Source organism: Lithobates pipiens, unplaced genomic scaffold (assembly GCF_037356315.1).
Source record: "Lithobates pipiens isolate NorthernLeopardFrog02 unplaced genomic scaffold, aLitPip1_a1.2 Scaffold_28, whole genome shotgun sequence".
Classification (NCBI taxonomy): domain Eukaryota; kingdom Metazoa; phylum Chordata; class Amphibia; order Anura; family Ranidae; genus Lithobates; species Lithobates pipiens.
In genome coordinates this window covers 63,764,612-63,780,486 of record NW_027507789.1, presented here as the reverse complement: position 1 = coordinate 63,780,486, position 15,875 = coordinate 63,764,612, and the positions used below count along the sequence as shown (strand labels likewise).

General features: G+C 45.9%; 1 protein-coding gene across 5 annotated transcripts in view; it reads right to left on the bottom strand.

Moving 5' to 3' along the window:
• Positions 1-15,875, bottom strand: part of PRPSAP1 (phosphoribosyl pyrophosphate synthetase associated protein 1) — an 82,010-nt gene that overhangs the window by 35,680 nt on the left and 30,455 nt on the right. For all 5 annotated transcript variants that reach the window (XM_077459312.1, XM_077459313.1, XM_077459315.1 and 2 more), the window contains 5 exons: positions 15,412-15,464; positions 15,269-15,335; positions 11,732-11,904; positions 1,253-1,368; positions 1,091-1,146 (listed from right to left, as the gene is read on the bottom strand). In XM_077459312.1, the coding sequence (XP_077315438.1) occupies positions 1,091-1,146; positions 1,253-1,368; positions 11,732-11,904; positions 15,269-15,335; positions 15,412-15,464 (465 nt within the window). The remainder of the gene's footprint in view (positions 1-1,090; positions 1,147-1,252; positions 1,369-11,731; positions 11,905-15,268; positions 15,336-15,411; positions 15,465-15,875) is intronic.

Sequence of the window (15,875 nt, the reverse complement as noted above, 5' to 3'; positions counted from 1 at the left end):
TCCTGCGGACTATCGCTGCAGGGATACCCACGATCGCCTCACGGAGAGGAAGAACAGGGAGATGCTAAAGCATCTCCCTGTTCTGCCTAGCAACGGTGCCTGTCCCTGTGATTGGAGCAGAGATCAGTGATGTGTAAAACACAGCCACGCCCCCCACAGTTAGCAACATGCCCCTAGGACACACATAACCCCTACACTGCCACCTAATGGTCAACCCCTTCTCTGCCCGTGTCATTTACACAGGAATCAGTGCATTTGTATTGCACCGATTGCTGTATAAATGACAATGGTCCCAAAAATGTGTCAAAAAATGTCTGATGTGTCCTCCATAATGTCGCAGACATGATAAAAAATGTATAAAAATAAACGCTGATCGCCATTTAAAAAAAAAAAAAAAATGTATAAAAATAAAACTATACCCCATTTTGTAAATGCTATAACTTTTGCGCAAACCAATCAATAATTGCTTATTGCGATTTTTTTTACCAAAAATATGTAGAATACGTATCGGCCTAAACTGAGGGGGAAAAAAAAGTTTTTATATATTTTTGGGGGATATTATAGCAAAAAGTAAAAAATAATGCGTTTTCAAAATTGGCGCTTTTTGTTTATAGCACAAAAAAATAAAAACTGCGGGGGTGATCAAATACCACCAAAAGAAAGCTCAATTTTGTTTGGGAGCCACGTTGCACGACTGCGCAATTGTTAAAGCAACGCAGTGCCGAATCGCAAAAAGTGCTCTGGTCAGGAAGGGGGTAAATTCTTCTTCCGGGTCTGAAGTGGTTAAAGAAGAAGTTCACTTTTGGAAGTTCACTTCACCCTAAATATGGATGTTACATGTTCCAGCTTCTGCCCCTCTCCCCCTGACAGTAAGTGGGGTAATTTTTCTCCCCGCACCAGCTGTCAGAATTTAAAAACAGCACAGCAGTGAGGGGCTCAGCCACTCAAATGCCGGGAGCCCACGAACACCGAAGGAAGACAGGGTGACCATGGAAGCCCTGTCAGTGCACCACTGGAGGGATACCTTTTACGGATAAGTCTGTCAATGTGCTAGTATGCAGTGCTAATATCATTTGTGTAAATAAGTTACCTCTTTGCTGCATCAGGAGACTTTGCAACTATTACTGCATTTCTGTAATCCTGAATCTGAAAAAGGAATAGAACAGTAGAAATGAGGAGGTGGTGCAATTGTTAACACTAGCAGGATTATAGAGGACAGCTCAAAAGCGACTGGATTGTTTTCGTTGCCCACCTCTTCTTGTATGTATTGTAGCAGGAAAGGAGAAGCTCGGAGGTTGTCCACAGGAAAATTAAAGAACCCTTGGATCTCTTTTTGATGCAGGTCCATTGTGATGATGTGAGTCAACCCTGGAAAGAAAAAGAATAAAAACCAAATGACATTCTCCAAACAAAAAAAAAAACAAAAAAAAAACACACACTGTACTTTTTATTAAACGGAATGCATAATTCTCCAAAATGAGTTAATGTTAGATAATAAAGTGTAATTGAACACAAACTGTTAAGACTTGCTGTGTTACAGAGAAAAGTTAGAAAGGTTAAGTGTGCCTCAATGTTTCCCTAAAGAATGTACCTTTTGTCTGGAACAAATTAGTATATTTCCTGGTATGTGTGCGTAAAATGCATATCTATAGACCTAGCGTGAGATCTAAGGCACTGCTGCCTCTGAAGGCTCGGCTCAAGAGAGAAAAAAAAAAAAGTCGCTTGCTTTTCTCCTTGCTGGACATCAGCTGTAAAAAAACAAAACAAAACAAAAAAAAAAAACACAAGGCAAAGTTGCCGACTAGTACCTCTGACATAATTTTGGGCACAGATTCCAAAGTTCTGGTTTTTAACACTCAGATAAGTTGAGTACAAGTGATGCAGGATGGGTTTAAAGTGGTGTTCTAGACGCAAAAAAAGAAAAACATTTTTTTAAGCCAGCAGCTAAAAACAATGTAGCTGCTGACTTTTAATAAGGACAATTACCTGAGGCCGTTCTGTCCATTCTAAGGGAAACTGGCAGGGGAGCCTTGCGGCTTCACTGCCCTGTTTCCTACTGCGCATGCGCTTCGTGAATGGCCAGCTTGTCAGCTTGCCCGCACAAAAGGATATGACGTCCTATGCCACAGCCCGGATGGATTGGAAGTACACTATGTATTTAAAAATAGGAAAAAAAAAAAGTTTTTAATATCCAAAAACGAGGGGTGGTCTTTCATTTGTGACCACCTCTCAAAAGTGGAACTCCACTTTAAAAGTGATACTAAAACCCCCTTAAGCACATTCACCAGGTGATTTAATCAGTTTTGGTCACCAGTTCACAAAAAGGATATCCGGGAACAAGAAAGTGCAGAGAAGGCAACCAAACTGATAAGCGGCATGGAGGAGCTCAGCTATGAGGAAAGATTAGAGGAACTGAATTTATTCTCTCTTGCAAAAGTGCATGTGATACAGTTCCCCATAAACGCTTACAGTACAAAATAAAGTCTGTTGGCATGGACCATAGGGTGAGTACATGGATTGAAAATTGGCTACAAGGGCGAGTTCAGAGGGTGGTGATAAATGGGGAGCACGCGAATGGTCAGGGGTCGGTAGTGGGGTCCCCCAGAGTTCTATGCAATGCCAATCTGCTGCTAACAAAGCAAATAGAATATCGGCATGCATTAAAAAAAGGGGATTAATTCCAGACATAAAACGATAATTGCCCCGCTCTACAAGACTCTGGTCCAGCCACACCTAGAGTATGCTGTCCAGTTCTGGGCACCTGTCCTCAGTAAGGATGTACTGGAAATGGAGCGAGTACAAGGAAGGGCAACAAAGCTGATAAAGGGTCTGGAGGATATTAGTTATGAGGAAAGGTTGCGAGCACTGAACTTATTCTCTCTGGAGAAGAGACGCTTGAGAGGGGATATGATTTCAATATACAAATACTATACTTGTGACCCCATAATAGGGAGGAAAAACTTTTTTGCTTAAGGGAGTTTAACAAGACTTGTGGCCACTCATTAAAATTAGAAGAAAGAGGTTTAACTTTAGAGGGCTCTTTACAGTAAGAACGGCAAGGATGTGGAATTCCCTTCCACGGGCGGTGGAAGCACCTGAACGACTGCAACATGCGGAGATATACAATGTAATACTGATATATAATTACATACATAGGTTGGACTTGATGGACTTGTGTCTTTTTTTGACCTCACCTACTATGTATCCAAGATTAAGGGGGGATAGGATCAACATGTACAAGTACATAAGGGATCCATATAGTAATGAACTTGGTGGTGAGTTCTTCACTTTAAAGGTCATTACAGGGGACAAGAGGGCACTCTTTACGTCTAGAGCAAAAGAGATTTAATCTCCAAATACAGAAAGGTTTCTTCACAGCAAGAGCTGTGAAAATGTGGGAGAGACTCTCTCAAGAGCTGGTTCTGTTCAGCCCAGATTTCTTAAAAAAAAAAAAAAAAAAAAAAAAAAAGGCCTGGATTCTTTCCTAAGTGTACATAATATAACTGGGTAGACATTTATAGGTAAAGTTGATCCAGGGAATCAGATTGCCTCTCGGGGGGGATCAGGAAATACATTTTTCCCCTGCTGGAGCAAATTGGGTCATGCTTTGCTGAGTTTTTTGCATTCCTCCGAATCAACTATGGGCATAGTGACAATGGGTGAAGATATTAGAAACAAGATATGGTTGGGGGAAAAAAAAAAAAAAAAAAAGAAGAAGAAGAGGCACACTTGTGCTGCCTGTCTCCACAAAAGATACCATCTAATATTGGGATTCTGCCTAATCTTGATAACCAACGGTTACAATGTTAACATAAATAGGAGGGGAGACCAAGGGCATCTCTGCCTAGTACCCCTGTATGCGTGCAAGGTTTTGGATCTGTAGCCCTTTACTGACAATAAGGCTAGAGGATTCTCGTACAACATCCTTAAAGTGGATGTAAACCCAATGTCATCTTTTCTTAACTACTGCCATAGGGGTTTATCTATAAGGATATACATGCTTCCTGCATGTATCTTTACCTGTCCAATGTCTCCCCTCTGTCTGCTATGAGACCCGAAAAACTGCATATTCTGTGGATGGGTCTGTTGTCTGGAGCTTGGTGGGTGGAGTCGGGATGTCTCCCTGCCCAACTCTACACTCCCCTTGTCAATATGCATATTCTCCTGTGTATTTCTTACACTGAACTTCTGCTATGATCACCAACATCCAGTGAAAAGACAGTAAAGTAACCACATGACTTCAGCATGCCAAATCATGCTGAGGTGGGGAACATCCAATTCTGGCAGAGCAGCAGAAGAAAGGAGTGGGTGGGAATTAAAACATAATGCATGTCTCTTAGGCTAGTGCACAAGATATGTAAATCACCTGTCACTCACAGTAAGGGGGAGGATTTGACAAAGTTTTGCTCTGTTTGTCAAGATTTAAATCACTGAATAATAAAAGAGGATTGCTCAGAGATGGAATAACTCTTTGTGACAAGACTGGGCTCAAATGCTAGGAAATGTTATACTCTACATTATAACAATTTTTTTTCCGGGTTTACATCCACTTTAAAAACAAATTCAGATCAGGACCAAAACCATACTTCTGCAGAGTGTAAAAGATACAATTGGCATGATATTGTGTCAAACACCATTTGCATGTCCAAGGATAACAGTATAACCAGTATACCAGTCCTCTAGAGTCACAGTCAAAGCGAACAGCCGAGATAATAGCAAAAATTGGCCAAGTTTGATTTGACGCTTGCCTGTGTGGAACGAAGCCCACCTGGTCGGGATGAATGTATGGAGGAAGGAAGGATTTGAGTCTGGTGGCTAAAAATTTTGTCATAATTTTTAGATCCACTTGAATAATGATATAGGGCGACAGTTTGCACAACCTCTATGATCCCTTCCCAGCTTCGGGAGCAAATACTTCTTTAAAGCGGTTCTGCACCTTAAAAAAAAATATTAAAAGCCAGCAGCTACAAATATTGCAGCTGCTGACTTTTAATAAATGGACACTTACCTGTCCCAGGGTCCAGCGATGTCAGCGGCAGATGATGAGCGATCGCTCGTCTCTCTGCTGCCCCCGCCGCCATCCTCTGTCAGGGAATCGGGAAGTGAAGCTTTGCGGCTTCAATGCCCGGTTCCCTACTGCGCATGCGCGAGTCGCACGTCTCTTCTGGTCCCCGCTGTGTCCTGGGAACTGTGTATTTCCCAGAACACAACGGGGGGCATCTGCGGCGGTCTGTCCCAGAAGTGGGTGCAGATACCTGGATTATCCAGGTAACTGCAAACCCCTCCCCCCTGAAAGGTGCCGATTGTGGCACCGGGGGGGGGGGGGGGTTGGGGGATCAGATGAGCGGAACTTCCCCTTTAGGGTGGAGAACCACTTTAATGAAAAAATAGGATTTTTGTACTCACTGTAAAATCCTTTTCTGTGTAATTCACCGACCGACACAGCTCCTCTGTAACTAAATGGGTTTGTTAGCCTGCCATTAGGAGAACTAGGCAAAAATTGTAAACACAATACACAGACTCTGTGCCAACAACCCTCCCTGCTCCCAGGCAGAACTCAGCTGCTCCCAGGCAGAACTCAGTACGTCAAGAAGCAGTATAACGTAGAGAAAAGGAGGGGTGGGTGCTGTGTCGGTCGGTGAATTACAGAGAAAAGGAGGAGGGGTGGGTGCTGTGTCGGTCGGTGAATTACAGAGAAAAGGATTTTACGGTGAGTACAAAAATCCTATTTTCTATTATATTCACCGACCGACACAGCTCCTCTCTGTAACTAAATGGGACATCCCCAAGCAGTGCCAAACGAGGGGTGGGAAAAACAGCATAAAAACTTCATCCACCATGGCAAGTGGGAACTAGTGAAACTAAACCCACAAAAAAAAAAATCAGTGTACAGAAAAACACACCGCCATAACCGGGCATTCTCAACAGGAGAGATCGCCAACACCTCAACCTTTTTGCGGAAGTAATGCAACGGTGCATTAACAAACAGTACTGCGTTTTTATCGAAAAACCAGGAAAAAATCTCAATTGCAACTACACGGCCGCCTGCAAAACTTTGTGGCCAAAACAGGCATCGGCCGATGCACTGATGTCTACCTTGTAGACGTTGGTAAACGTATGGACAGACGAACAGGTCGCCGCCTTACACACCTGAACGACAGAAGCCCCAAGACGTTCCAATTGCTCTTGTAGAGTGGGCAGTGACTGGAAAGGGGGTCATCTGCCCCTTCAAGGCCTAGGCTTGGATTACAATCTGTCTGATCCACCTGGAAATGGCGGCCGACGAGACCACCATACCCTTCTTTGGACCAGCCACCGAAACAAACAGTGAGTCTGACTTCCGAAAGGGAGCTGTGGCAGACAAATACACCTTCAGAGCCCTAACCACATAGAGAGCGTGAAGGGCCACCTCTTTAGGGTGCTTCGGCTTAGGACACAATGACGGCAATACAATGTCTTCATTGATATGAAAAGCCGAGACCACCTTGGATAGAAAGGACGGTTGTTGACGCAACACCACCTTATCCCTGTGGATGACCAGATAAGGCGACTTGCATGACAAGGCCGCCAATTCCGAAACCCTCCTGGCTGATGTGATGGCCACTAGAAATGCCACTTTCTGTGAAAGGGTCAACAGGGGAATCTCCCTGATATTCTCAAACTGCGGCTTCTGAAGCGCCAACACCAGGTTCAAATCCCATGGGGGCAACAGTGGACGCACCGGAGGGACTACATGTCGTACCCCCTGAACAAAGGTACTCACTAACGAGTGAGACACCAGGGTTCGTTGGAAAAAAAAAAAAAAAAAAAGACAGCCGGGGCTGAAATTTGCCCCTTAATTGTGCTCAATGCCAATTTCTGGTCTACGCCTTGCTGAAGAAACAGCAGGACCCTGGCTATAGAAAAAGGAGTGCGGATGCCACCCTTTTCTTCACACATGGAGATGTAGGCCTTCCAGGTACGATGGTATATCTTCCGTGAAGAAGATTTCCGCGTCCTCAGCATAGTGGGAATCACAGAGTCCGACAGATCCCGGTTCCTCAGCACCTGGCTCTCAATAGCCATGGCGTTAAAGCCAGCGATAGTAAAGCAGGGTGAAAGATTGGACCTTGAGATAGGAGGTCCTCTCGCAGCGGCAGTTGCCAGGGAGCGTCTGCCACCAGATGCACCAGGTCTGCGTGCCAGGGCCACTGAGGCCAATCTGGGGCAACCAGGATTACTGAAATCCCCTCGGCTTCCACTCTGCAAAGCAGACGTGCCAACAGTTTTAGTGGAGGAAAGGCGTAGATCAGCTGGTACCGATCCCACGGAGCTGCCAGGGCGTCTGCCCATGGATCTCTTGTCCTGGACAAGAATCTTGGCACCTTCCGATTGAGAAGGGAGGCCAACAGATCCACATATGGTGTGCCCCATTTCAGGCACAGCAGCCTGAAGATCTCGGGATGCAACGCCCAATTCTCCTGGGTCCAGCATCTGACGACACAGATAGTCCGCCTGCCAATTTTCCACCCCCCGGGATGTAAATGGCTGACAGGGCCGGAATGTGTCGCTCTGCCCACCGAAGTATGTGAGCGACCTCCCGAGCAGCGGCTGAGATTCTTGTTCCCCCTTGGTGATTTTTGTACGCCACAGCAGTAGCGTTGTCTGACTGTATCCTGGTCAGACGTCCTTGAAGACACGTCGACCACGTGTGGAGGCACAGCCTGATCGCTCTCAATTCGAGCAGATTGATCGGCAACCTGGATTCGTTAGTTGACCAGAGGCCCTGAGCGGACTGAATCCCCATCACTTCACCCCAGCTGAGAGAATGGCGTCCGTAGTGATCACCGTCCATTTCAGAGGAAGGAACGATTTTCCGGACTGAATCACCGGGGACCTCAACCACGAGATCCGAGAGTCCCTGACTGGCTGGCTCACCTGGACCAGTTGATCCAGAGACAACGGAGATTCATCCCACTTTGTCAAAATCTCCTTCTGCAGGACTCTGGTGTGGAACTGGGCATAAGGTACTGCCTCGAAGGAGGCAACCATGAGTCCCAGTACAAAAGCGGAGCGTCGACTACTTGCGGTTCATCGGTAGTTTGTCCGCAGATCTGAGAGTCTGCAATTTGTCCGAGGGGAGAAAGACCCTCGCTTCCATGGAGTCCAATAGTAAACCCTGGTACTCCAGACGCTGGGTCGGCACAACCACCGACTTCTTTAGGTTCAACAGCCACCCAAATTCTCACAGAGTCTGGATGGTGATCGCCACATCCTCCTCTAATTCTGAGGTGGAAGATGCTCTCAGGAGGAGATCGTCTAGGTAACCCCCGATTGCGAACCCGCGTTGTCGCAGCAACGCCAATACTGGAGCCAGTACTTTGGTAAAGACTCGGGGGGGGGGGGGGGGCTGATGCCAGGCCAAAGGGAAGAGCCACAAGCTGGTAATGGGCTTCCCCGACTGCCAAAACGCAGAATTTTTGATGCCGAAGGCATATGGGTATGTGCAGGTACGCATCCTGGATGCCCAAAGACTCCAGGGAGTTCCCTTGATGGAGTGCAGCGACTACTGAGTGAATCGATTCCATTCTGAACCTCTGCACTTTTACAAAGTGATTGAGGGCTTTTAAGTCCAAGATTGTGGTTCCCAAGAAGGAAGGGGTACGTCCAAACAGATTTGAGTAGAACCCCTGGAAGCGTTCCGATTCCGGAACTGGTACAATCACCCCCCGATTCAGCAAGTCCCTTAATGCCCCTAGTAGGGCCTCCCGGCGAACACGGGGACACGGTCGCAGACCCACTGGTCAGATAACCGGAAGGTCCACCGGGCTGCAAACTCCGTAAGGCGACCCCCCACCCGATACGCGGGTGGGGGCAAACCTTCATGCAGTAGCACCTTTGTTGGCAGGCTTGATAGGCTTGCGGTTCCAGGGACGCTTTGGACCGTCCGTGGACATCCCGTCGGGCTGGGAACATTTTGTCGAAGCACCAGGCAGATGAAAAAGCCACTTGTGAGAGGAAAAAGAGGGCCCTTGCCTGCGGCGTGGCTCCTTAGCCTTCCTGGCCTGTGGGAGTAGTGTACTTTTTACCACCCGTGGCATTTTTAATAATGTCATCTAATGAAGCTCCAAAGAGTCAGTCGCCAAGGAAGGGAAGATCCATCTGGGCTTTCTTGAAAGCCTGGTCCGCAGACCAGCATTTAAATATGTATATGCATTATATATTTGCATATAGCAAATCAGGCGCCTCAGCACCACAGCTGACACTGAAGCCCTGGATAACAGGGGAAGAGTATCCAGGGCCACGTCACAAATGTACTTGAGGCCTTGCACTAGTTGGTCTGCTAGTTCCACGCAGACAGGGGAGGCGTTTAGCTCTCCCAATTCGTGGTGCAAAAGTTTTGCCCACTCAGTCAGTGTCTGCTACACCAGTGCGGATGCCAGTACTGGTCGGACGGCTGACCCCACAACCGTAAACAAGGAACGAGCCACTGCCTCGGTCTTCCTGTAGGTGGGATCCTTGAATGCAGGAGTCCCCTCTACCGGGATCGTGGTTACTTTATATAACCTGGATACTGGGGGGTCCACGACCGGAGGGGCCGACCATTTCTTGAGAAGGCTTTTGTCAAAGGGGTAACGCACCGCCATGTTTTTGGGGACCGAAAAGGTCCTTTGCGGCCGACCCTGTAGATGAACTTGTAAAAATAAGCCAAATGTGGGAACACCTTAGGTGAACGTGCTGGCTTGCGGGACCCATACATCAGCAGAGGGATCCGCTGGCTCCTGTATCTTCAGGGTATCACGCACAGCTGTGATAAGTACTCCAACAAGCACTTTGTCGTGCCCGGACCCGGACGGGGAATCATGCTCACTGTCTGAATGGTCCTGGTCAGCCTAGTCAGAGCAGGGGTCACCAGCCGCAGCAGGGCCCGAGTCTGCATCAGAGCTCTCCCCAGAGGCCTTTTACGCGTACCTTTCCTTCCATGCGCCGCCTCTATTTTAGCAACAAAGGAGTTAAGGACCGCTGTCAGGGTGTCCATGGGCACAGCGCTATCCGCAGGTGACCTGGTTGAAGCCATGCTGACCTTACCCTGTGTCTGCCACCTGCAAGGGGACTTAAGACATTGAAGGTCCCACCCTCCTGCTGCAGCCACGTGGGGTACCTAGTGCCAGACTCACCACCCTGGGGCGCTCTGTGAACGTTACTAGCCGTGCCTGTAGCCCATAGGAGGTTACCCAGTTGCAGAGTGGAGAAACTGTGTCGGCAGCAGCTGTATAGAATAGCGGTGAAACGATCTGCAGAGCTTGCACCAGCGTTCAGGGAAGAGCCATCCAGCGTCCTGTGGACACAGGAAACAGCATGTAAGAGCTCATGTAAAGCTGTCACAAGAGAACTGTGGTGAAAAGAATGCTCGGGCTTCAAAAAAAAAAAAAAAATGTCCGCCAATGCAACTAATAGGAAAAACCTATAGAAAATGGCTGCTGAGGCTCACAAGGGGAACCTGCTTTGTCCACAGTCAAAATGGCTGCCGGACAGCGCCATGAGGCGACAGGAAAAAAAAAAAAAAAATAAATAAAACACAGAACAGTGCTGCCTGCATTCAGCAAGAACACCTCCACAGACACCTTTTGGGACCCCACAGGTGAGAGACCCAGCGAACCCCACACACACACACACGGGGGAGATAGGGACGTGGGAGAGAAGAGAAGGAGGTGAGGTGGCCCCCGAATCGACCTCCCAGGGAATGCCCAGCTGCTCATCCCACCGAAGCAGGGAGAGCCATACTTACCAGTCCTAAAGAGCTGGGAGACATTCCTTTACAGACCTACTCCTGCGCAGTTACAGGGTAGCTGCTGGCCCGGTATACTGTGATCCAAACATCAGTAGCCTGGTCCTATGTATACCCGGAGCATTGAAGCTCACGACCACCTCTGGAGCTGAGGTATGTCGTGGCCTGCCGAGCTTTAGCTGTGGCCTGCACACGCTCGATGGCTGGACTGGGGAGACTACAAAGGATAACTTAACCAGCCTGTCACCCAGCCTTGCGCAAAAAACAGCAAACCTGCATAAAAAAAAAAAATGGACCAAAGGGCCCACAGGTTTCCTAGGTCATTCTCATTCACTAGGCAAAATAAAACGGAGTTCTGCCTGGGAGCAGGGAGGGTTGTACAGGGTCCGCCCCCTGGGGCGGGACTAAAGTTTCTGTGTATTGTGTTACAATTTTTGCCTAGTTCTCCTAATGGCAGGCTAACAAACCCATTTAGTTACAGAGAGGAGCTGTGTCGGTCGGTGAATATAAGAGAAACTATCACTATGTACAGTTATAAAATGATACTATATCTAAAGGATCGTTCCCTTACATCACACAGGTTTAGTACTTGTTCAGGTTCTTAACTGTGCCCATCTTTTGTATGCCCTTCTCGCTTGCAGCTAGTAGGCAATAACTGTGCAGGTTTTTACCACAGAAGCAAGCAGCAAAAATGTCAAATCACTGAAACCTTGATGATTGCAGGACAGGAGCAGAATTTTAGAAGTACAACTGGAGGTACAACCAGCTGTCACTCAGATAATATGATTTGATTAACATTTTGTGGCATTTAGCACAGAGGAAAATTTCCTGAAGAGTGCTATGTAGACATCGTGCTTGGGAGGCAATAATCTCAGATTTTTTCAGACTGGAAATGGAACTAAAATTGTTAATATACATAACTGAGTGCAAACTATATTTCATACATGACCCATAGCATCGTACCAGCATTGGACAGCATAGAAGCCAGTAGTTTGCAAACAATAGACCCCCTCTTGCGCATTTTGCACTGTTTGCTGTAAGGAAAATAGGGAATAACCCCAATGATGTTCTTGGCGCATGACGTCTTCAGTGCGTAAGTCATGATCAATAGCTCCATAACTGCTGTGTTCACATCTCTAGAAGGACAGTTAAAATATACCTTATTTAGAAGTTCAAAAGACTCTTACATTTTACATACAATACATTAAAAAATATATATTTTTTAGAGAGTATATATATCGTTTAGTTTTTTTCATGGTATGTGAATACACAAATTAATTTTGATGATTCATTGATTATGTTTTCTTTGTATTTTTTTTTGGATGAACTACATGATTCAGCATACTATCTTCATGGGAAGGTGTCCTTTTGTCCCGTTTTTTAGCTATTGTTCAGATATAAAAATGATGTATGAGAGATACAAGGGGTGGTTTGTGGAGATTGATTCCAGCTGAATGTAATTAACTGATTAATGATAGATGTGAGCTATAAGCCTTAAGGCTGGGTTCACACCATAGCGATGCGGGAACGCCGCGAATCCGCAGCGTTTTCCCGCATCGCATGCCTCCCGCCGGCAGTTCACACTGCCCTATGCGGACTGCTGGGAGTGTCAATGAAATCTTAATGACACCCCCAGACCAGTCCGCATATCGCAGTGCGATCTGCAAACTCGGACAGGAATCGGATCGCATGGTGTGAACACCCATGCGATCCGATTCTGCTGCGGACCAAAAAAAGGGTCCTGTGCGAGTTTGCGGCGGGTGCGATGCGAATTCAGCCATACTATCTGTATGGCTGAACTCGCATCGCAGACAGATCGGATGTGATTTGCACTGCGGTGCGAATCACATCCGGATCTCTCACCCGCAGCGGTGTGAACCCAGCCTTATATGTGAAGTTGGTTACAATTTTTATTGCAGGTGTGTGGTCATGAGGAAGGGCGATATGCTTAGCCCAAAACGTCACCTGAATTATACCTGATGTGATGTAAATTTTATCAATAAATTTAAATTTACTTTTGTTTGTGCAGCAATCCCTGCTCTGCTTTTTTATATTGAGTCTTTGGGACAGACTCGATTGCTGGTACACCTGTTTCACTGACCGTGTGTGCATCTCACCTACTACTTTTTTATATATATATATATATATATATATATATATATATATATATATATATATATATATATATATATATATATATATATATATATATATATATATATATATATATATATATATATATATATATATATATACATACATATATACACACACACACACACACACACACACATATATATACACATATATACACACACACCCCAGCACAGACGCTACAATAATCTGTAAGGGTCCTTTCACACGGGGCGGATCAGTTCTGATCCGCCCCGTGGATGTCCGTTTGCTCAGCGGGGATCACTCCGCCGATCCCCGCTGAGCAGGGAGATGACAGGTCTGTCTCCGCACACTGCGCAGGGACGGACCTGTCACAGCGCCGCTCTCCCCTATGGGAGATCGGATGACGACGGACCGCAGTGCCCGTCGTCATCCGATCCGATCCGCAGACGGATGGAAAAATAGCTTTTTCCTCCGTCACACTTTTTCGGATCGGAGCGGGTCGGATGTCAGCGGACATGTCACCGCTGACATCCGACGCTCCATAGAGCTCTATGGAGCACCCGTTCAGGTCCGCCTGAAAAACTGACAGGCGGGCCTGAACGGGACGTTAGTGTGAAAGGGGCCTAAGAGTGGAATGTATGATATCTGCACACCTGCCACAAAAACACTGTGACCTTGAAGGCTAAATTATATGAAGCATGCACTGAGCTGAGATAATAAAAAGCTAGCTCTAATCCCTGTTTACCAACAGCTGTAGAAGGGAAAGAAATCAGGCTTAGGTTGGAGTGTCATGTGTTTGCAATATAGTCCTTCCTATAGACAATTGACTTTACATTTCTGGAATACCACCAAGCAGTTGTTCAATAGCCCATCAGTAAACGGCCATTGGCTCAACAGAAAACAAACATCCAGCAAGATTAAAAAAAAAGACAATGCTTGGATTGTTGTGAATGGAGTTAAATTGTCTGGCTGGGTTCACACTGCTGTGATGTCAGACATAGCAGTGTGGTGTAAATCACATGCAGTGTAAAGCAAATTCAGCCATACATATGTGGCTGAATTTGCATCACATTCGAACCAAAGTCATACTGAACCCTTATTTGGTCCGCACCAGAATAGCATTGCATGGGTTGTCAAACTCATGTGATTAGTTTCCTATCCGAATTGACAGTTCACACTAAGATATGGGAACTGATCTAGGGGTGTCATTAATTTTGAATTGACACTCCCAGCAGCTCACATAGGGCAGTGTGAACTGTCTGCGAGTCAGGTGCGATGCGAGAACCAGCACTGAATTCGTAGGGTTTCCTGCATTGTACCAATGTGAACCAAGCCTCTGTTGTCGGAGAGATAAGACACCACTGGGAAAATTCTCACACTCCTCTGTCCCTGGTTTTATTTTTAAATAAAAGGTAAGGTCATTAACCTGGGGCAGGAAGACATGGACAGCAATAACATTTCAGCAAGTTCATGCCGTTGCCACTACCTCCGCCCCCCATCCAACCTTCAACTGAAAAACAGGGAGCTGGACAGAAATCTGTTCTGTATTCTGACGGTAAAGTTTTATTTAGAGTTGAGCTTTAATATGCTGACTGCCAAGGACATGTATTACACATGGTTAGTCAGAAGAGTCAAAACAAGCTCACGGCTGCACTAGGTGCCATAACTTGTGTTACATAAAAAAACAGAACATAAGCTTTAGAAAGCCTGCACATTCAGGCAAATAACAGGGCATTGTGACCGGCTTGAAAGGTCCTTAAAATTGTAACCCTTGTTTTTTGTTTAAAAAAATTAAAATAAAAATGATGCCATATTTCCCTGATCTGTGCAATGGTTTTGTACAGAGCAGCCCTGATCCTCCTCTTCTTGGGTCCTACCCTGGCGCTCCTGGCTCCTCCCCCTCACCAAATGCCCACCATAGCAAGCTGCGCTCAAGTTTTTTTTTTTTACCTAAGGCTTCATGTACACTTAGATGTTATTTAATGCAAGCCGGCGGTCAAAAAAGTTCCAATCCCGAATGGGATTCTTCCTCGTTCAGGAGAGGGAGGTTGAACCTCACCTAACCACAGCGGCCTCTAAACTCTGCTAAAAGCTAGTGTACACATTGACAAAGAAAATACCAAAAGCTCCTAAACGCAAGCTTAGGAGCTGCACATGTATATGAAGCCTAATAGACGACTGGAAAAGTCCTGCTTTAGTACACTGAAACACTCATTCAAAACATGCGAGAAGAATTATAAAGTCAGACTACTTCATATGGACTTGCGTCGGTCCAGTCTTTATAATCTTTTACTACAGGTTTACTTTAACATGTCAGGCGCCCTTAAAACTACATGACAAATTACAATTTTGATCAAACATGGATGTACATAAGATTTTCACCTTGGGATGGTCTGTATAATAAAAACATCCTGTCCACGGACAGATTCCTGGATTTCCACTCTGGTTTCTGAAGACACAGAAGCAGTTAGCTAAAAAGGTCAGATGATAACACGAACATAACATGCTGAACACACAACTCTTACCTCCATTGGCCTCTTGGTAGACTATTGCCTTGCCCAATTCTACCCCCAATCGCCTGAAAGGGACAAAAAAAACAAAAAATAAAAATAAACGAAGTAGTACTCTAATCTAACATTTTGTTATTTATAAAGCAGGCTTATACCAATCAATCACTAAAATGCTCTACAAGTTTTAACATGCACTTAAAAATGGTTTTCAAACTGTATAAACCTGTTCATCCGGTTTCATCAAATACCGTGTGATCCTGCCAAGAGGAATCTTGTTCTGGTTATAGTGTGACAACTGTTTCCCAATTGTGCTCCTACACTGTCATCCTAATAAAATGCACAGACACGGACCACCGCTGTCACTATCAGGAAGCCAGTCAAGAGCAATGATATGAAGCGGATGCTAGAACTCGCACATGTAGACAAGAAGCAGCTGAAAAGATGTGGAGATCAGTAGCACCAAGACGTACAAAGGATGA